General features: G+C 43.9%; 2 protein-coding genes across 3 annotated transcripts; both read left to right on the forward strand.

Annotated features, from left to right (window-relative positions):
• Positions 1-249: 249 nt before the first annotated feature.
• Positions 250-6147, forward strand: atxn7l3b (ataxin 7 like 3b). Of its 2 annotated transcripts, none has more exons than XM_084567347.1 (8): positions 250-336; positions 878-1161; positions 1252-1384; positions 2064-2235; positions 3762-3862; positions 3964-3986; positions 4118-4163; positions 5229-6147. In XM_084567347.1, the coding sequence occupies exons 2-8, from the start codon at positions 1111-1113 to the stop codon at positions 5306-5308; spliced, it is 606 nt and encodes a 201-aa protein (XP_084423473.1). In that variant the 5' UTR covers positions 250-336; positions 878-1110; the 3' UTR covers positions 5309-6147. The 2 variants fall into 2 exon arrangements, with proteins under 2 accessions (XP_084423473.1, XP_084423472.1); XM_084567346.1 differs by lacking the exon at positions 250-336 and adding an exon at positions 563-780.
• Positions 6148-8080: 1933 nt separating this feature from the next.
• Positions 8081-20661, forward strand: smarcd2 (SWI/SNF related BAF chromatin remodeling complex subunit D2). The gene is made up of 13 exons (XM_084567342.1): positions 8081-8673; positions 11592-11821; positions 13889-13931; positions 14032-14154; positions 15990-16109; positions 16797-16892; positions 17964-18065; positions 18147-18308; positions 18444-18541; positions 18708-18843; positions 18934-19056; positions 19407-19508; positions 19587-20661. The coding sequence occupies exons 1-13, from the start codon at positions 8518-8520 to the stop codon at positions 19638-19640; spliced, it is 1545 nt and encodes a 514-aa protein (XP_084423468.1). The 5' UTR covers positions 8081-8517; the 3' UTR covers positions 19641-20661.
• Positions 20662-20792: the final 131 nt, after the last annotated feature.

The raw sequence follows: 20792 nt of genomic DNA on the forward strand, positions 1-20792 counted from the left end.
CTTGTTTTCATATATAATAGATAAAGTCTAGCATGTTTCTGTTGCTTCTTTTAAAACTGAAAATCAAATAAACTCTTATTTATTTGTATATTTTAGGCTCTAAACCCAATTTGAGATACGAAATAAAATATATGGGGAAAATAAAATGTAATATATAAATATATTTAAATAAATAAATGACTAAAGTGTAGCTGCATGGTGTGTTGTGTTGTGTAGGGGAGGAGGAGGAGGAGGAGGAGGAGGAGGAGGAGGCGCTGCTCGGAGGAGAAGCCTCTGTGCAGCGATCGATTGCTTCTGTCTGGTCTGTGATGTAAAGATGGATGCCTGCCGAAACAGGTAAATAAACACAATTAGGGCTCCGCTCCGGCTCCGGCTCCAGGGGGGCCGTTCAGCCGGGGCTGCTTTTATTCCTCCTCCTCAGCCTGGTGACGGGACAGGGGCGTCGTTTTCACCCCTCTCCGAGTCTCCGTCTCTCGGGGGGTTTGAGAGGCGGACAGCCGCAGTGCAGCAGGAGGAGGAGAGGAGGAGGAGGAGAGGGGGAGATAGGGAGGAAGAGAGGGGGGACGGAGAAGCCTCGTTGTAGTCAGATCAGATCAGTTTGTAATCACAGCCTGAGACATTTAACGCGGTTAGCTCGTGTCTGTGTGCGTGTTTCCGTTTGTGGAGGAGGAGGGGGGGTCTGTGTGCAGGATAGCGCCTGTTACCCCAGCCTGTTACCCCAGCCTGTTACCCCCTCCTGCAGCAGCAGCAGCCACCACGCTCTTTGTTTTCCTCCGCAGGGTCCGTGCTAAGCTACCGTCCTCACATGGAGCTCTGTGTCATGTGTGTCTTTGTCTCGGTTTGAGCTGCGGCTCACTCTGCTTTGTGTCGTTCACAGGTTCTAAACGTGAGGAGCGGCGGCGTTCAAGTCCATGCGTCTGAACCACGGGCTCATTCACATCCATTGTCCTGCTCCTGCTCCTCCTGCTCCTCCTCCTGCTCCTCCTGCTCCCCCTGCTGCTCCTGCTAACTGTACGTCTCCCCCTGTCCTGCTGCAGCCCTGTTCCGGCCCATGCCTGCTGCTCTACAGCATGACCACAGCAGCGTCCGCTCATCTGGTAGTTCTGGCAAATGAAAATGGAGGAGGTGTCAATGTCCAGCCTGGACAACAGCAAGCTGGAGGTACAGGAGGACACATCTGCAGATCACACACTGGTAGAGACCCCTGCTTTGACTCCCCCCCTTCTCTCTTTGTGTCTCCCCCCCTGCCAGGCCCTGGCTCAGGACATCCTGTCTGACCTGGTGGAGGATGCATGCCTGGGTCTCTGCTTCGAGGTCCACCGGGCCGTTAAGCAGGGCTACTTCTTCCTGGATGACACGGACCAAGAGAGCATGAGGGACTTTGGTGAGGAGATGCACAGTTCTGGACAAAATGTTTTAATGTGTGCACCGATCAGGCGTAACATTATGACCACCTGGCTAATATTGTACAGGTCTCCAAAACAGTTGGGACTCATCAGAGAATGGACACAGGCCTTCTGAGGGTGTCCTGTTGTTAGTGGGGGGGGTGTCTTTGAGGGGAGGAGCTTCTGTGGATCATCCCACAGATACTTGATCAGTTTGGGTTCTAGTGAATTTGGAGGCCAGGTCAACACCTTGTGCTGTTCTTCATGTTTTTCTGAGTTGATCCCAAAGTATCAAGCTGCTGCCATCAAGGAGTGTCATTGCTATGGGGTGGGGGGGCCTGGTCTGGTCTAGGTGGGTGCTACATGTCTAAGTAACATCCACACCAATGAATGCCAGGTCCAGAAGTTTCCCAGCAGAACACTGAACTGTCACAAGATGGTCGATGTTATCTGCAGCAAAGTTTGTGGGCGAGGATGTGATGAGTCCTTCTGTATATTTTGTGCGTTCCTGAGGCGAGGTGAGCTGTGCAGTTGTCCCAGAGAGAGGGACTGGGACTCTCTGGGTGGCCTTTATGACCCCCTGTAGAACCACACACACAACCAACGTGCACCAGAGAGGAGCAAATTGTTTCACTGTTCACTGAATGACATCTTGATTTTTCTTTTTTTGTTTTCCAGAAATTGTGGACCAGCCGGGCTTGGACGTGTTCGGCCAGGTGTACAACCAGTGGAAGAACAAAGAGTGCGTGTGTCCCAACTGCAGCCGGAGCATCGCCGCCTCTCGCTTCGCCCCGCACCTGGAGAAATGTCTGGGGATGGGACGCAACAGCAGCCGCATAGCAAACCGCAGGTATGTCGGTTTAAATGCCAGGAGACAGCCTCAGAGATGACTGGTGCTGCTGGTGTTTAACTTTAGACCAGTTTAATTAAAGCTATCAGAAGTATAAATCCAGATAACAGGCTGGATCGACACTGATCTCTACATCGTACAGATCTCTTCCCAGAGTTGGGCGTCAACCTGCTGTGATGTCCTTGATCATTTATAAGGTTGATAAATGAGGTAGCATAGCTTCAAGTGAAAATACAAAACCTTTCTCTTTGGCTGTGGTGGAAAAAAAACAGAATTTCTTTTCTGAAACTTTCACATTAAAGTTCAATAAACACAGATGTTCAGAAGCAGGACGATGGTTGAACACATATTCCTCATAACTATTGTTGTGGTAGTTCAAACACAAACATGATGAGGTTAAACCAAACTAACATTTTAAAGTCTTAAGCAATAAATTGTAGGCTTGCAGCTTGAATGGTTTACTGTATTACTTTGTGTTTGGACTTAAACACAAGAAGGATTCATTCCAGGAACTACATTTATGGACAGTTGTAGCTAAATGCTAAATGCTAATCCATTACCCACTCTACTGTCCACTGTTTAAATATGTGTCAGTGAAAAGTCAGAAGGCAATAACTTCATGTGGAGCAATACAGCAACGTTTAAAGTACTTAGATGAGACTAATTTAACTTCATAGTTAGCTTACTGACCGTGATGAAGGCTGCAGAAATATCAGAGTGATGATTCTTCCATGTCATTTGTAGCCACAGGGCTTGTAACAGATTGATAGTTTTAGTAGCTAACGCTAACTGAGATCAGATAGGCTAACGGCCCTCATCCAATCAGAGGACAGGGACATTTTGAGCTAAGAGATCATGTATTTTGATTGTCCGATATTTAAAACACATCTTATCACATCAAGTAACACTCTAGTCTCGTCTCATTAACATTTCCTCATAGTTTTTATTATCGGATGTTAGTTTTAGCTCAACAACGTCTCGTCTTAGTCACAGAAAAAAATGGTCTAATATAGTTTTGTCATCACTGATGATGAAATTAATGATTTAGAATTAAAATGTAGTTTTAGTCCAGGATGGATGGATGGATAGATGAACAGATCTCAGGGACTCCAGCTCTGTCCCTACCACAGAGTCCTCCCCAGAGACACCACAGTGTAGAAGAGGACACTGGCAACAATAGTCTGGTAGAACATGTCCAGCAGCTTCCTGCAGATATTAAACCACCTTAGCCTCCTGAGGAAATAGAGACGGCTCTGACCTTTGTTGTAGACTGAGTCTATGTTAGACCACCAGTCCAGTTTGTGATCCAGATGTAGACCCAGGTACTTCTAGGTCTGAACCACCTCTACACACTCCCTGTTGATGGTTACAGGCTGCAGGTGAGGCCTGGACCTCCAGAAATCCACTACCATCTCCTTGGTTTTAGCCGGATTGTTTAGAACGTGGTTCTCTGAGCACCATGACATGATATTTCTTTTGAATGTTTCTGACTCACAGTGTGTACGTGGGTGTCATCTTTCTTACAGAATAGTCACCGGCAACAACACCAACAACAAGTCGGAGAGCGACCAAGAAGACAACGACGACGTCAACGACAACGACTGGTCGTATGGAGCTGAGAAGAAAGGTGAAGTTCTGACGCTGCTGCTTCACGTTTCATCTACATGAAGTCACTGCAATGTTTAACCTCACTGTCTGTCTGTCTGTCTGTCTGTCTGTCTGTTACAGCCAAGAAAAGGAAATCTGATAAGGTACTACTATTATCTAATCTTATTGTGTCTACTGGTTTATAATACCATACTTTATTTATTTTATTAACAGGAAATTCATTGAGTTTAGTCCTGATTCGTTAAACAGTATATCTTCTCTTCTTCCTCCTCAGAATCCAAACTCACCAAGAAGATCCAAATCATTCAAGCATAAGAGCAGTAAGTGGAGACCAAGCTTTACACTTTCTAGTTTTCAGCCGCTTTGTGTCGAATTCAAATGGTCAGAAATCATGAAACATCTGATAAACGTTGTATTGCTGCTAAAGTTAGTCCAAAAAAAAAAAAATGTCAAGACAAAGATGGGCTCAGACTACAGGAGTCTAAGGCTGCTTGATAAATCTGGTCCCTGGATATCTAAATATATATATATCTAAAAAACCACCAGTACTTTCACAGCAGCCGATGAAAGAAACAAGAAACTGCAAGAAAGGAGACAGAGCAGCTGAAAGGGTTGCTAGGCAACTGTAAACAGTCTAGCCCTTAAAGCTAATGGAGGCTAAAGAAGAACAATCTTTTTCAAATCTTGTAAGCGTGAGGAAGTTTGAGATTAGACTGAAAACCTGTAAAGCAGTGTAGAGTTCATTAACAAAGACGATGACCAAAAAAATACAACCATGTTTTCGATGACTAAAGGCAGCTGGACGATGTTCCTGACCTGCAGTGTCCAGATATTGGACACATAATGTTGCTGAACCTAGACCTGAGCAACTGCAGCAACCCCAGATCATAGCACTGCCCCCACAGGCTTGTACAGTAGACACTAGGCATGATGGGTGCATCACTTCATCTGCCTCTCTTCTTACCCTGATGGTTCTCCACCATCCTTCCAGTTTTTAATAATGCCTTGGACAGTTCTTAACCCAGTTTTAGTAGTTTCTACAATCTCCTTAGATGTCTCTCTGCTTGATGCATGCCAATGATTTGACCCTTCTCAAACAGACTAACATCTTTTCCACGACCACAGGATGTGTCTTTAGACATGGTTGTTGAAGAAATGAGAAGCTACTCATTGCATCAGTTGGGCTTAGATAACTTTTTGTCAGCTGAAAGATAATCACCCATGCAGTAATTATCCAATAGGAGGCTCCTATATATTTGATCAGTTAAATCCTGATTATTTTTGCTTTATTTTGTTCATATTTCCAGAAATATTGAAGTGGGACGTCAGGGTGAAAGAAGAAATGTTTGCTGCTGATGATGATGATGGTTCTTTCTTCCCTGTAGGTATGATGGGTCCTAGACGTCGTTTGGAGAACCAGGAGAGCCCGCGCATGCTGATGAAAGACGAGGCGTTCTCCCAATAACACATACCCTCACCGCCGCCGCTGCTGCTGCGTGGACGCACCACGTGAAGGCGCACATGCGGGACGACCAATAACACTTCACCTTTGGTTCTTTGTGTCGTGAAAGTCGATGGACGTTGGTGTTGCAGGTGAAACTCGTGGTTGTTTTTGCTGCTCTGCAGAAATCCCACCGTATACTTGACAGATTGTTTTTTATTTTGTAATTTACAAAATCATTGTACCAACACTCATTTTTTATTATTATTATTTTTTGTTTGTTTAGTTGATTTTCAGTTTAAAATAATGAACATTTGATTTCCTCCGGCGGCGGAGCAGAGGCAGCCGGTGTGAACAGTGACCGTGCACATACAGGAATGATTAGGCATTAGGTGTACTTCTGTTTCCTCACATTTTAAAACCTTTTGAGAAAAAGAAAAAGAAATAATAATGTCAAAGACAATCATCGCTAATGGTTCGTCTTTTATTTTTCACTTTCACCGTCAGGCTCATAGTTGTTTCGGCTGAATCACAACAACACGAATAGCAGCTCTGTTCGTCGTTCACCTGTGGAAACGTCTTTTTTTTTTAAAAATGTTCGGTCGGTCGTGCGAGCAGGGATTTGCGTCAGAAAGCAGGTTTCTTTTCGTTTCTTGTTTATTATTTTTTGTTTGTTTTTGATCGATCGGCTTGTTTTCTAGCATTCAAACATGTCTTTGGTATCATGTGTTTACATTGTAAAGGGTTACACACAGTATGTCCTTGGTGTGATGTGATAGTGTAAATATTCTAATAGTTGAATTGCTGCTATCATGGCTCAGTTTGTATCATCTGTTTAGCATAATAAATAATTTGTTACCTGTCGTATGGGTTTGTGTTCGACTCCTGAAGAACTCCAGTAGCTCCATCATCAGTGACCACAGTCCAGGCGTTGTAGAGTCTTATGTCCTGAGGGACAAACGACCTCCTCAGCCGGAGCAGCACAGAGACAGCAGCCCGTCACTGAACCAGCTTCTCTGTCTGACTATGGTGTCCTGTAGAGGGTGGTGGACATTGTTCATGATGGACCAGAGTTTCTTCAAGGTCCTTCCATCTACCACTGATGTCAGGGACTCCAGCTCTGTCCCTACCACAGAGTCCTCCCCAGAGACACCACAGCGTAGAAGAGGTCACTGGCAACAATAGTCTGGTAGAACATGTCCAGCAGCTTCCTGCAGATATTAAACCACCTTAGCCTCCTGAGGAAATAGAGACGGCTCTGACCTTTGTTGTAGACTGAGTCTATGTTAGCCCACCAGTCCAGTTTGTGATCCAGATGTAGACCCAGGAACTTATAGATCTGAGCCACCTCTACACACTCCCTGTTGATGGTTACAGGCTGCAGGTGAGGCCTGGACCTCCAGAAATCCACTACCATCTCCTTGGTTTTAGCCGGATTGATCAGAAGGTGGTTCTCTGAGCACCATGAGATGAAGTTGTTCACCAGATTCTTGTCCTCCTGCTCCCCCTGTCCATCCCTGATACACCCACGGCCCAGGGTCCAAAATCAGTCCGTCAGACGGTTTAATCTGGCCTGAACTAAAATGAGTTTCACAACCCCCTGATTTACAACCAAAGCACCAACAGGGGATGCTGTTGATCAGATGATCCAGAAAGCTGGTTCTGTTTTTATCATTTTGATGCTGAACTGTTGGATGAGACTCTAAATGATTCCTCCCTCATGTAGATCTCATTCTTAGAAAGCAAACTTCACACAGCTGAAGCTTTTTATGCACAGTTGAGCCAGTTATGTTGCCTTCGTGGACCCGTCCTGAAACTGCGACATTTGAGCTCTGGACACAGTTATGGGTCACGTGGCCGAGAGAAATGACTTCTCAAGACAAGAATTTATTTCACAGCTGTCATCATTTCAGATTCAGGACCACTTTCAGATGTCTGAGTTGTGAGTAGTCGGTTTTAGGCCCAAACAGGTTGAATTCACACTTAAAATATTCACTCACACCTACGGCCAATTTAGAATCACCAATGAACCTAACCAGCATGTCTTTGGACGGTGGGAGGAAGCTGGAGAACCTGGAGAGAACCCACGCAGACACAGGGAGAACATGCAAACTCCACACAGAGAGGAACCAGTCGGCCCATGGATTAGAACCCAGTAAACATTTTCATAATATACTTCTTTGCTCTTTTACATGAGCACCTACAACTGATTTAAACTCACAGACTGCACAGAAGGGCCTGTGCTAAGCGCTGCACCACCTCTACAACCTCTCACATGAATAATAATTTGTATTTCTGGAATATTTAACTCTTAAAACCCTGTTTAATATTGGAGAATTTGACCTATTTGGGCTTTTAGTGGAACTTATAACCAATGAGACAACAAAACTTTGGCGTTGTCATTGTTTACAGGTTATTATGCTATTATAAATTACTGATCCGGCTGGATGGAGATTAAATTGGGCTGTATGTGGACCCCTGAACTAAAATCAAATATGGACTAGAAGGCAAATTGAAAATAAAATGAATGATTTAATCAAATACACACAAAATAAGACTTTATTTACTTTATTATTTTGATGTGTCCTTGCCAAGAGGGTAACAGTGCCCATAGATGTCAAATCTTAAAAGCTTGCTATAAAAAAAATAAACAATTCAATTAAATATACACACAAAAAGACTAATTATCATTTTTTAATGTGTTTATTAAACAGTTAGAAGTGGCGGGTAAACGTTAATGTGCGCTGCGACGCGGAACACTGTAATTTCCGACACCAGTGAAGGCAGCATCTCGTATGGGCAGTTATAAGTAGTTGGGTTTTAGCTTTACACTCAGTTTGTCGTAAAGTCGGGCTTTTATCGAGTCAGTTATTGGCCTCGCAGGGAAATTAGCGTTAGTTGGAGATGTTTAACGGTGAAAAACGTTGGTAGCGGACGACAAAACCGCCGCTCGGTGTCCGGAAAACTAGCAGTTACCAGGTAGAGCCAAACCCCGGAACTTGAGTCGGATCGGAAGCTAACGTTAAGCTAGCTTTTTGTTGACAGTGTCTCTGGCTGTCAAACCCAAGTAACTGTCGGTTAGCTCGCGAGCTAGCTAGCTAGCTGCTACCAGTTGCGCTCATTTAACGACCTGTCAAGACTTTTTTTTTTTTAATTATATTATCATTATTTCTACATAAATCTATTATTCGCTTGTAGTTTCCGTCACTTGCAACCACTTGTGGATCTAGAAGATGGCATCGAGAGGAGGAGGCTTCACGGGTCCGCCGATGAATCCGAACATGAGCCCCATGAACGTTGGACTCGGCGCGGGCATGAGGATGCCAGGAATGCCGCAGCCTCCGGCGGGATACCCCCGCAGCATGAACAGCGTCCCCCAGTACCCGCAGGTTGGCTTCATGCCTCATTTATTCATTTATTATCCATTAATATACAGGAACTCTGCTCTGGACGAAACCTACCGTGTCTGTAAATTGTCTTTTTTATTTTTTTTTAGATAGTTTTAAGTGTAAATTAAACCTTAAACTGAGCTTTACTCAAAAAAAAACAAGTTTAAATGAAAGATATTAAAGTAAAACCTTTATGCTCATTATTTAAAAATCACGCGGACTCTACTTCCGCGTTTCAAAATGTTATATTTATAAGTATTTACTCGCATTAATTAATTAAGTGTCACCTTTATAACATTACGTTAATACTGATTTAACATTTGTTAAAACATTTGATTTAAATGAGTGTGATTAGTGTGGCAGAGCATTTTTTATTTATTTTTTTATATATATATATAAAAGGTGTGAAGGAGAATAATCACGTGGTGGCCCCTATAGTCTCCTGTCAGTTGGCGTGAAAACAAAAGTTTATCATCTCCACCATCTGCCCAGAGGTGGTGAGCCCGCATACTGATCCCCTTTCTGCAACCATCTGCAGCTTCATGCAGGGTTTTTATTCTTTTACCTCCTCTCTGTCAGTTAGAGCCATGTTTGTTAAACCCACATGCTCTGTTGACGGATCATTTAAATAGTGAAAGCCAGCGTGAAGGTTGGAACACTGGGGACACACGTCATCATAATCACCATAAGTTGTGTCATCTTTCATTTTTGCCCAACCGCCTTTTTTACACGACGTCCGGGGCCTGCTGCCCGAGAAGCGCCATCATGCTGCCACCTCCGTGCTTCACCATGCAGATGGTGTGTTTGTGGTGACGAGGAGGGGGGGGGGGGGGGGGGGTGCACTTAGGAAACTCAGCTTAAAAAAAAACAAGAAAAAACTATGAAAATGAGAGATATATGACTTAAAAGCAGCTAAATTATCTGTTAACAGAATAAGAAAAGTGAACTTTATTAAAAAGTTTTCTTAAATCAAGTCATTCATTAGATGTTACAGTCCCTTGTGCCAGAATCCCAGGCAGAACACATTTAGAGGCCCTGTCCAGCTGAGAAACCCTAACAAACCTACAGTCATATGATATGATGATTAACCTACAATCTAAATAAACTAAGTAAATGCTGCTGGCTTGTACGGCCCGCTCAGCAGCAGACGCTAACTCAAACCTTGTGAAATATAAGCTAACCAAATGCTGCTGGCTAGCTTAGCCTACAATCTAAATAAACTAACCTAACGCTGCTGGCTAGCTTAGCCTACAATCTAAATAAATAAACTAACCAAATGCTGCTGGCTAGCTTAGCCTACAATCTAAATAAACTAACCTAACGCTGCTGGCTTGTACGGTCCGCTCAGCAGCTAACCATAGCTACCCAAGCTAGGGCTTTGACTTTTGCCCAAAAATCATATTCGAAGTTCGTTTGTTTATTAATATTAAAATTCGAATATATTCGAATATTTATTAATTATATTTTGACCATTAAATGTCTTCAGTAAGACTGATATTGGTATCAAACTTAAGTGCTACATGTTCTGTCCACCAGAGGGCAGTGTATCAGTCAATGTTAATAGACTACGTGCGTGTTAACATTTTTATTATTAAGCAAACAAGATATGCAGCGTCGGAATGAAGATGTAACGAGCAGAATATAACAGAAGATGCTGTTACGACACAGTTAACGCTCCGTCGGAAATACACAAGCTAACAGGAAGCTAGCATGCTAACGTTACCTACAGGAGCCCGGATGACCAACACTAGCCTTGCTAATGAGCTCGCGATTTTACTTCACCAGGCGTGAAAAAAAAAAACTCGGAATCTGAATTGAAAACAACGTTTACAAGCAAACACATTTACACAAAATAATTCCCATACAGGTTCGAATATTAAGAGATCCCTAAAATTCGTTCAATTTTTAAAATAATCGGATTATATTCGAATAACGAAGTTCGGAGTCAAAGCCCTAACCCAAGCAACATGAAGACATCAGGATCCTGGTCTAAACAACAGCAGTATGCAGCAGGTCACTGGGGTGAATATATCCAGCCGTAAAGAATCCATGGACTTCTCTAAACTAGTGACTAAAAGACTAAAAACTTAAAACCAGCTCAGCTATACTTAACTCAAGTTCATTTGTCAAACATAATTCATTCATTAATTTTCTGTAACCGCGTGTCTCCTCTGGAGGGTCAGGGGTAGGGGGGGCTGGAGTCTATCCCAGCTGGCATTGGTCTAGAGGGGGGGTCCACCCTGGACAGGTCTCCAGTCTATCCCAGATGTCATTGGTCTAGAGGGGGGGTCCACCCTGGACAGGTCTCCAGTCTATCCCAGCTGTCATTGGTCTAGAGGGGGGGTCCACCCTGGACAGGTCTCCAGTCTATCCCAGATGTCATTGGTCTAGAGGGGGGGTCCACCCTGGACAGGTCTCCAGTCTATCCCAGATGTCATTGGTCTAGAGGGGGGGTCCACCCTGGACAGGTCTCCAGTCTATCCCAGGACTAACACAGAGAGACACTCACACCTACGGCCAGTTTAATATAATCTATCTATCTATCTATCTAATCTCTAAATAGATGGATAGACACATTAAATCTGACAATGCACTCATTTGCCGTTACATTAGTTACACTAGTGAAAACGAATGCATCCTCATCTAACAGTCCTGCATTGAATCCTCCTTCTGTTATAATGTTTAGTTTATGCTGAAACTGTGTAGGGATGTTTGTGGTTTGTGGTGTTTCTGTTGTTTAGCCGAGCACACCGACCGAGATGTCAAAATAATAGCAAGTGTCGTTACAATAATTCCTTTCAATAGTACTACAAACCACGGCCTCCAGAATAAAAACACCGTTGAATCAACACATTCAGTAGTGTACCTAATGAACCGGCGGGCGTAGACTCATCCTGTTGTAAACTGTGTGTCTACAGCGCCCAGGGATGCCGCCCAGCAGAGTGGGGGGCCCCATGGGGTCGATGGTGGGTCAGATGGCGGGCCCCTCTTACGGGGGTGGTGGTAACATTCCCATGCGGCCAGGGATGGGTCCCCCGGGCATGGACGCGTCAAGGAAGCGGTTCCTTCACCAGCAGCAGCAGCATCATCATCATCATCAGCAGCAGCAGCAGCAGCAGCAAGAGGCGCTGGGAGGCCTCAGACGAGGGTAAGGCCACGAGAAGAGGGACGGAACAAAGATCTGTATGTTCTGTTCTCTATTATCTATTAAAGGAACAGTATGTAGGATTGTGGCCAAAACTGGTACTGCAATCACTTTCTAAATACTGTAGAACGGTGCATCCCCTCCAACCTCCCCCCTGACTCCAGGTTGCCAGGTTGCCAGGTTACCGAGGTAACGTTAGGCTACTCAATACGTCTCAATTACGTTTCACATTGCCATAATCGACGTGCTAATGTTGTTTTCCTCTGCGTTTCAGCATAATGACAGAGAAACGGGCTCATAATGCTAATGCTAATGTTAGCAATGACGACTCGCCGTTTTTATTTCCCAAACAATTCCTCACCTTTTCAATCCGATGACCCACCTCCTCTGTATGCGCTAACGTAACGTTACTTTGCACAAACATGCATAACTTTGTTCGACTGTCGTGAATATTTTAAATGTCCATTTACATTATGTACAAGTAAGTTAGCCAGGGGAAAATTAGCAATGTTGGCGTCTGTCTTCAAATTCTTCTCCGTTTTCAGCCGTCTCCATCTTCCAAAGGCATCTCCTACAAATCCTTGTTTTATTTCGGACTTTGTCACGACGTAGTTCGGATTCATAACGAGGTCTTTTAGGTTTAGTAACGTTATACATGTTGGTAACTAGCTGGTAACTAGAGCAGAGCTGGCAACCCGGAAGACGAAACTCTACTGACTTGGTGATTGGTCGATAGGTGGAGGGTGGAGCCTCAGACCAAAACACAACATGACAACAATAACATCAGTTGAGGGCTGCAACTCTCACTTTTAAATGACAACATCCTGGCCGGACCACTGTTGTCAGTGATATAAGGATTTGAAATGAACATGATTTCTTCATGTCTAGTGACATATCAGGGCCATTTTATGATTAATTGAAATACATTTCTTACATACTGTTCCTTTAATATGTCCCATAGCTCAAGATGACATCATTATATATATATATATGTATTTTGTGAATCGTTACCAGTCATTAAACTATTGGTTACTTGGTGCAAAATCATCTTTCACAGAAGCAAAGTTAAACAAAATGGAAGAAATAACAGAATAAAAGTCTATACTATAATAAAATAAGATAAAATACATAGAATACCTGCTCTATAGTTAGTAGTAGTTTGTGCCAAACACCTTCACTAGCGGTTAATAAAGGATCATTTTACTCTCAACACTTCACCTTTCCTGAAAAATGTGACGTCATAACTAAAACAAACTAGATGTATAGAGATAAAACCAGTTTAAAGAGTTAGATTTATTTATAGCATTGCCATTTATTTGCTTTTTATGATGTAATTATCCCCAAAAAGTGCTAATTTGACCCATATTTATTCATTTAGTTTTAAATAGACTAGTTTTCCTCCATCCTGACACGATGCTGCCTCTAACGACCCTACCGATGATGAGGACCAGTAGTCGTCTGAGCTGTGAGGATGCAGCCCAGATCACCCAGTACGATAACAGCATCTCATGACCGGCCTTTTGCTTTGAAAGCAGAAGAAGCAGAAGAAGACACGAGTCGATATTTTTGACTTCAAACTGAAGCCCCGGCGGCGCCGCGCTCATAAATCTGAAGCGGCGCGTACAGTTCCCTCCACAATGAATCGCTGTGTTCTAATCTCACAACACGGTTCTCGCTACAGGACGGATCAGAGAGACGTGACTCAAAGTGCTTGTAAATTAATGTGGTCATAAAGAGACGGGGACACGGTGTAATTTAATCAAAGAGACACGGCCGCTCTGTGAAGAGGGCGTCAGTGATAAGTGGGGACCTGAGGCCGTCTACCAGGGGCCGTAATAAAGAGATAACGCTGGCTGTGATTTTGTTGTCACACTGTGAAGTTCTCCACAAATAACTGATGATGAAATGAAGTGAATGAGGTCTTTCTTGTGTCATGCGTCAGCGTGCGGCCAACTTGTTCTTAAAAGGGTCAAATGTTAAATGAAGAGACGGAACAAAGCGTCGCTGTGTAGGAGTTATTTTTATCTGAGGCCGTCTTTCTGATCTGAGCGTTTCTCTTCTGTGATTTAGAGCAAAGAGACGCAAGATGGCTGACAAAGTTCTGCCTCAGAGGGTAAGAAGACCTCGACTCCCCCCTCCACCCCTGAATCATTAATAAATGTGTCACAGTCGGCTTTGTTCCCTGAATGCTCACACATCCTGCTGCTCCTCAGATCCGGGACCTGGTCCCAGAGTCCCAGGCCTACATGGACCTCCTGGCCTTCGAGAGGAAGCTGGATCAGACCATCGCCCGGAAGCGCATGGAGATTCAGGAGGCCATCAAGAAGCCCATCATGGTACCTCTTCTTCATGTTATGTTATGAAAATAATATGAACACCTGGACCCTGTAATTATGCTCCAGAGCTGTCAGGTTGCTCAGAGCTGTCTGGTTGCTCAGAGCTGTCAGGTTGCTCAGAGCTGTCTGGTTGCTCAGGTTGCTCAGAGCTGTCAGGTTGCTCAGAGCTGTCAGGTTGCTCAGGTTGCTCAGAGCTGTCAGGTTGCTCAGGGCTGTCAGGTTGCTCAGAGCTGTCAGGTTGCTCAGAGCTGTCTGGTTGCTCAGGTTGCTCAGAGCTGTCTGGTTGCTCAGGTTGCTCAGGGCTGTCAGGTTGCTCAGAGCTGTCAGGTTGCTCAGAGCTGTCAGGTTGCTCAGGTTGCTCAGAGCTGTCTGGTTGCTCAGGTTGCTCAGAGCTGTCAGGTTGCTCAGGTTGCTCAGGGACTGGGTGTGAACAGCACAAATAAAATAAAACCCTCTCCTGGATTTAGTTCTGGGCCTAGACTCGTGTCTCTCTGTGCTTCTGCTCTTTGTCTCCGTGGACAGACTGAACATCAGACTCTCCTCCAGGTTTTCGTTTTATTTTGCTGCAGTCGTTTTGTCCCTCTACCGTTTCCATGGCGCCCAGACATCCTGCTACCACCATGCTTCACGACGGAGATGGTGTGTTTGTGTTGATGTGCAGACTCTGGTGTACACACAACACAGCATCTAGTCTGATGACACAAAAACACCCATTAGACTCATCTGGTCTCTGGAGACAAGAGGACAAGAGGACCATTTAACTTGGAAACCTCCTGGGGGGACGGGGGACGGGGGGGGGGGACTGCAAACACTCAGCTTAAAACACTCTGACTGTAACCAAACAAACGTCCTACGCACTGAGAGAAACTTTGTCTTGTCTTGTCTTTATCTTGTCTTGTCTTTATCTTGTCCTTGTCTTTATCTTGTCCTTGTCTTATCTCTATCTTGTCTTATTTTGTCCTTACTCTGTTCTTGTCTTCTCCTTGTCTTCTCTTTGTCTTGTCTTTATCTTGTCCCTATCTTATCTTTGTCTTGTCTTGTCTTCATATTTGTCTTGTCTTGTCCTATCTTTGTCTTGTCCTTATCTTATCCTTATCTTATCTTTGTCTTGTCTTGTCTTGTCCTTATCTTTGTCTTGTCTTGTCATGTCTTGACTTGTCTTGTCTTGTCTTGTCCTATCTTAGTCTTGTCTTATCTGTGTCTTATCTTGTCTTGTCTTTGTCTTATCTGTGTCTTGACTTATCTGTGTCTTATCTTTATCTTGTCCTATCTTTGTCTTGTCCTTATCTTTGTCTTATCTGTGTCTTGTCTTGTCTTATCTTTGTCTTGTCCTTATCTTGTCTTATCTTGTCTTGTCTTATCTGTGTCTTGTCTTGTCCTATCTTTGTCTTGTCCTTATCTTGTCTTATCTTGTCTTGTCTTATCTTTGTCTTATCTTGTCTTGTCTTTGTCTTGTCTTCTCAAAAACAAAAGCTGATCACGACGTCTTTCTTTCTATGTTGACGTGTCTTTAAGGCTGTTGTCTCCTGTTGTCTCTAAGTCACAGTGTGTTGTCTAGTTTAAAGCAGCTACTTGTCTTGGTCAGTTCTAGTCTCTACATCATGTCCTGTTCATCTCTGACTACGTATGAATGACATCTGTCTACAGAACTGGACTATGCTGTTAATAAAGTAAACTAATACATATACATATATATATATATATATGTATATGTATATATGTATATGTATATATGTATATGTATATGTATATATGTATATGTATATATGGAGGACACAGTTGTTTTGTTTTTCCCTGGTTCACTCATTATCCTCTTGTTTCTCTCTGTGACGCAGCAAAAGCGAAAGCTCCGGATCTACATCTCCAACACTTACACCCCCAGCAAGCCTGAGGGTGAGGAGGCAGAGAAGGTGTCCTCCTGGGAGCTGAGAGTGGAAGGCAAACTTCTGGAGGAGGTGAGGGACTCATCGTCCTCCCCCACGCTCCGCTTCGTCCATTGTCTCTCGGCGTGGTCTGATGTAGAGTCGCTCGCTCTCTGCTCTTGTGTTTCTGAAAGCTTGACTTGGCCCGTGTCCTTGGCTCAGACCACGCAGCCAGATGTGTGTTTACAGCTCTCCTCCTTCCACCCCGCAACTGCTAACATACCCACGCACACAATCTCATGTTCTCTTTTGAAATACGGAATTGAAACCACTGGCCGTTGCATACCATGAGCCAACATGGCTCCCCTCCTCCCTCCCCTCCTCCCTCCCTCCATCCATCACTTCCAGCTCGACTCATTGTGTCATCTGGGGCCACATGAAGGAGGCTCTTTTTATTTTTTCCTCCCGATCATTTTTCTGCTCTGGTTCATTGCTTTAGGCATGTGTGGGAGTGTGGCATGGAGTAAGAGAAAAAAGAAAAGGGGACGTAAGGGAAGGAGTGAAAGGGGTCGTGTTGAGAAAACAGACTTTGACGGGGCAGGGGGGGGGGGGGTGCAACAGCTTTTTCTAGTCTGCAGTTTTGTGTTTCACCACCACCCTCCCAATGTGGTCAGAGCTGAACAATGCAGCTGCACACTGACACAGCACAATAGGAAACCTAGATAGCTATCTGGTTGCTCTGTTAGCTTCACACTTCTTCTGTGTTTGCTGCGTTTCCAGGCTGGCAAGCAGAAGAGGAAGTTCTCATCTTTCTTCAAAAGTCTGGTGATTGAGCTGGACAAGGAGCTGTATGGACCTGACAACCACCTAGTAGAGGTATGACATGAGGACATGGACAGCGGTCCTTCAACCCCACTGGTAATTCCATAGACTGTAGGAAAAAATGGACGACGTGTCTCCACTTCCTCCCATTGGTCAAACCAACGCTGGTATCCGGGGATGTGGGCGGCGCCATCTTGTGAGTTTTGGAGCCACGTTATCCCGTGACCCGCCCACACTTCCTCTAGTCTCACTGGTGATTGGTTAACGCTCTGCTCTACCTCCACCAGTTACAAAGTTAGATGATACACTGCACCTTTTTAGTCAATCACCATGATGTCACATCCTGTTTTTGTAGCGTCAGATAACTGACACTTGAACATAACATTACATGAACTACCTAAAATGACAGAAACCATCCTTGAATATTTATTTGACTAGTGTTTTAGTTTCCCCCATCCACTAACATGGAGGGGGCGGGGCTTATGTGACCTGTACTGCAGCCAGCCACCAGGGGGAGCTGCTTCAGCTTCATGGCGTCCATCTTTTTTTACAGTCTATGGATAATTCCAGTTTATCAGTTTACATCAGAATCAGACTCATGTGGCATCGACAGAGTGGTTCTGTCCTCTATGGAGCAACATCTCTGTATTCATTCAACTGAAAGAGATGTCTGAGCTGCAGCCATGTTTTCAGTAAGTCATCTGGTATTGTGATTATTAGTAGAGTCCTAGTGTCTGTGTAAACGTAGCCTCTGATATCAAAGTCCGTCGTTGACTGATTTACAAGCTCTGATCAGGTTTTACAGCTGAGTTCAGCTTTGTTTTATTACTTTTATTATTTTTAATTAACGATAAAGGAAAAACCGTGTGTCCATCTAGCGTCACAGTGGAGTAACAAATATTTACAGTAATAAGAACCTGTTGATTGATCATTTACTTTATCCAGGATTAATTAAATCTATTCTAATCTACAAGCTGCACACTGGTGGGAATAAAGGAGGAGTAAGTAGAGGGCTGTGGGCTGTGGGCTTTCATCAACGTTTAATTATATGAACCTGTGTCTGTGTAGTTGTAGCTTCCAACTCAAATTAACAATCAGTTCTTTTCACTCGTGTTCTCCTTTCAGTGGCACAGGATGCCGACCACTCAGGAGACGGACGGTTTCCAGGTCAAAAGACCCGGGGACGTGAACGTTAAATGCACCCTTCTGCTCATGCTCGACCACCAGGTAAGAATACCTCCTGGGCGTTACGACTGCGGCGCGTCTCTTTCAGCCGGCACTCACCTCGTGTTCTTGCTTCGCTTCCAGCCCCCCCAGTACAAACTGGACCCTCGTCTGGCCCGCCTCCTCGGCGTGCACACGCAGACACGGGCCAGCATCATGCAAGCTCTGTGGCTGTACATCAAGAACAACAAGCTGCAGGACAGTCACGAGAAGGAGTTCATCAACTGTAACCGTTATTTCAGACAGGTAAGGGTTCAGCTTTCAGGTCATAGTTTGTAACGTCACATCAGTCACTTGTAGACACACATTTGTTGTTTGGGTCGCTGCATTTTACTTTTAGGGCGTCTAACTTGATCTGTTCTTTAACTGAATCCTCTTCAGATCTTTGGTTGTCCACGCATGAGGTTCTCTGACATCCCCATGAAACTTGCTGGTCTGCTGCAGCACCCTGACCCCATCATCATCAATCACATGATTAGGTGAGAACCTGTGCCTCTTTCTGTGTTTGTGCCTGTGTAGGTGTAAACAGCTGCCTTTTCTACGGCTACTATTACTTTTTATGACTTGATCTTTTCCTTCTTGCTCCTTGTTTGCTCCTTCCTTACTGTCCATACTGAGTTCTGTTTTGCGTGTCTCCCTGAGCAGCGTGGACCCCACGGATCAGAAGAAGACGGCGTGCTACGACATCGATGTGGAGGTGGACGACCCGCTGAAGGGCCAGATGAACAGCTTCCTGTCCTCCACCACCAACCAACAGGAGATCGCTGCACTAGAGATGAAGGTCAGAGCTTGGTCCTGCACATCACAGGGATTATTTGGGGGAAAAACAAAAAACTAAATTATTATTTTTTACTGTTTTCATTCACTGCAGATTCATGAAACAATTGAGTACATTAACCAGCTGAAGACTGAGAGAGACTTCATGCTGAGCTTCAGCAATAACCCCCAGGACTTCATCCAGGACTGGCTCAAGTCTCAGTGCAGAGATCTGAAGGTAAATATCTGCTCCTGTATCAGCTTGTCTGCAGGAGTCTTTAAAGGATTACATACAGGAACTGCATGTTGCTCAGTCACGTTAAGGTTTAAATGTGTATCATATTTTGCACAGGAACATTTTGGAGGCGGAAAATAATAATAATCCACGACTAAAGCCCTATTCACACGGGACTAGTTTAACTTGAGGGCTTCTAGTAATCTGTAATAATGGTGGACGTCATCATTTATCTTAATCCCGTGTAAATCGTCCGTGTCCGTAACTTGTTTTTTCGTCTGGGAATGAAACCCTCGTCTGTCTTCAGGACCTTGTGGTTTCTACAGTTCACTGACACGTTTCTGTTTTACCAGCTGATGACAGATGTGACGGGAAATCCCGAGGAGGAGAGGAGGACCGAGTTCTACCAGGAGCCCTGGGTCCCCGAGGCCGTGGGACGGTACATTTACTCAAAGGTGAGTAAACGCAGACGAACATTTAATTCGCTCGCTGATCCTCGTTCTTCACGCGGACTCGTGTCTCTTGTGTTTCAGGTGCAGCAGAGGCGACAGGAGCTGGAGCAGGTGCTGGGTATCCGCCTCACCTGAAGACGCGTTCGTCGGTTTACAAACACGAAACTGGAAAGAATCGAGCTCAAATGTTCACAAAGCCATTCTCACTGAGCTCGTGGGACCAAAGTCATGATTCATGTGTCGTTGAGAAGACGTTTGCCTCGTCTGTCGTTTTGAGCCTGTTCATATATAATCTTTGCCTTTTTGTTTTTTTTGCAATACATTTTTCTAAATGGTACAAAATGCTTTAAAAAAGTACTGGTGCTGTTTTGTATTTTATTGTTTTTTTTGCTTTACCTTCATTTTAAAGCCATAACCTTCAGATGGGAACAGTGCCTGATGTCTGGTGTCCAGGATCTGTATATAGATATTCATAATTAATAACTTTATACCAGAATATTTGAAATATAGTCTTTAAAAAAGACACAGGAAGAAGTGTAGATGATCTGATAATTGGATGGAGTATTATACGAAGCATTTGTTTTTAACGTCAGCCATAACTTTACGTGTTCAGGTGCCTTTTATAATGGTGGGGATATAAGTTTGAGAAGAGAGCAGGATATCTGAGAAAGCTCTACTCTGGGAAATGATTGATTCTTTTTTATTATTATTGTTTTTTGTACAGGGATGAATCCACTCTGTTTTTATTTTTTACTTTTATGAATGTTTACATGTTGTTTTCATCTGTTTTAATGTCATGATGAGGAACGGAGGATGGCCGGCCAAGAAGATTAACTGCTATTAATAAAAACAAAAATAGGAATTCATCTGTAACGTGTCGATTAAACAACATGTTGAGTGAAGTTTCTGGTTTCATGAGTTAAACAGGAGTACTGCTTTGTAAAGATTTTGTATGAGTCTCTTTTGAAACATTCCACAGATATCATTGTGCCAAATTGTGTTCGCTGGTGATGAATCAGTCGTGAACTTTTGCATTTTTTCATTCTTGTTTTTGTATTTCTTCTTTGTAAAATGTTTGCATGTTCTGTATCAATCAAAGGCCTTTATCTTTTATACATTTGAGGTATTTTTTACAATAAATCTACTTACAAATGTTTGTTTTTGTTATTTTTCCATTTACTTTTTAACGGCGTAATGCTCGTGTTAACGTCTCCTGCCGTGTCAGCAGAGAGCCGGAGTCGTGCCGGTAGCCTGCGTGTCCGGACACAGCTCAGGTGCTTCAACAGG

Source organism: Chelon labrosus (genome assembly GCF_963514085.1).
Source record: "Chelon labrosus genome assembly, chromosome: 19".
Classification (NCBI taxonomy): Eukaryota; Metazoa; Chordata; class Actinopteri; order Mugiliformes; family Mugilidae; genus Chelon; species Chelon labrosus.

Bases quoted from the DNA above. Each gene is read 5' to 3' on its own strand.
- atxn7l3b (XM_084567347.1), top strand. From the start codon at position 1,111: ATGAAAATGGAGGAGGTGTCAATGTCCAGCCTGGACAACAGCAAGCTG. The intron at 3,987-4,117 runs GTACTACTATTA...CTTCCTCCTCAG, and splicing joins AGAAAAGGAAATCTGATAAG to AATCCAAACTCACCAAGAAG. The intron at 4,164-5,228 runs GTAAGTGGAGAC...TCTTCCCTGTAG, and splicing joins ATCATTCAAGCATAAGAGCA to GTATGATGGGTCCTAGACGT.
- smarcd2 (XM_084567342.1), top strand. From the start codon at position 8,518: ATGGCATCGAGAGGAGGAGGCTTCACGGGTCCGCCGATGAATCCGAAC. The intron at 8,674-11,591 runs GTTGGCTTCATG...GTGTGTCTACAG, and splicing joins GCGTCCCCCAGTACCCGCAG to CGCCCAGGGATGCCGCCCAG. The intron at 18,309-18,443 runs GTAAGGGTTCAG...AATCCTCTTCAG, and splicing joins GTAACCGTTATTTCAGACAG to ATCTTTGGTTGTCCACGCAT.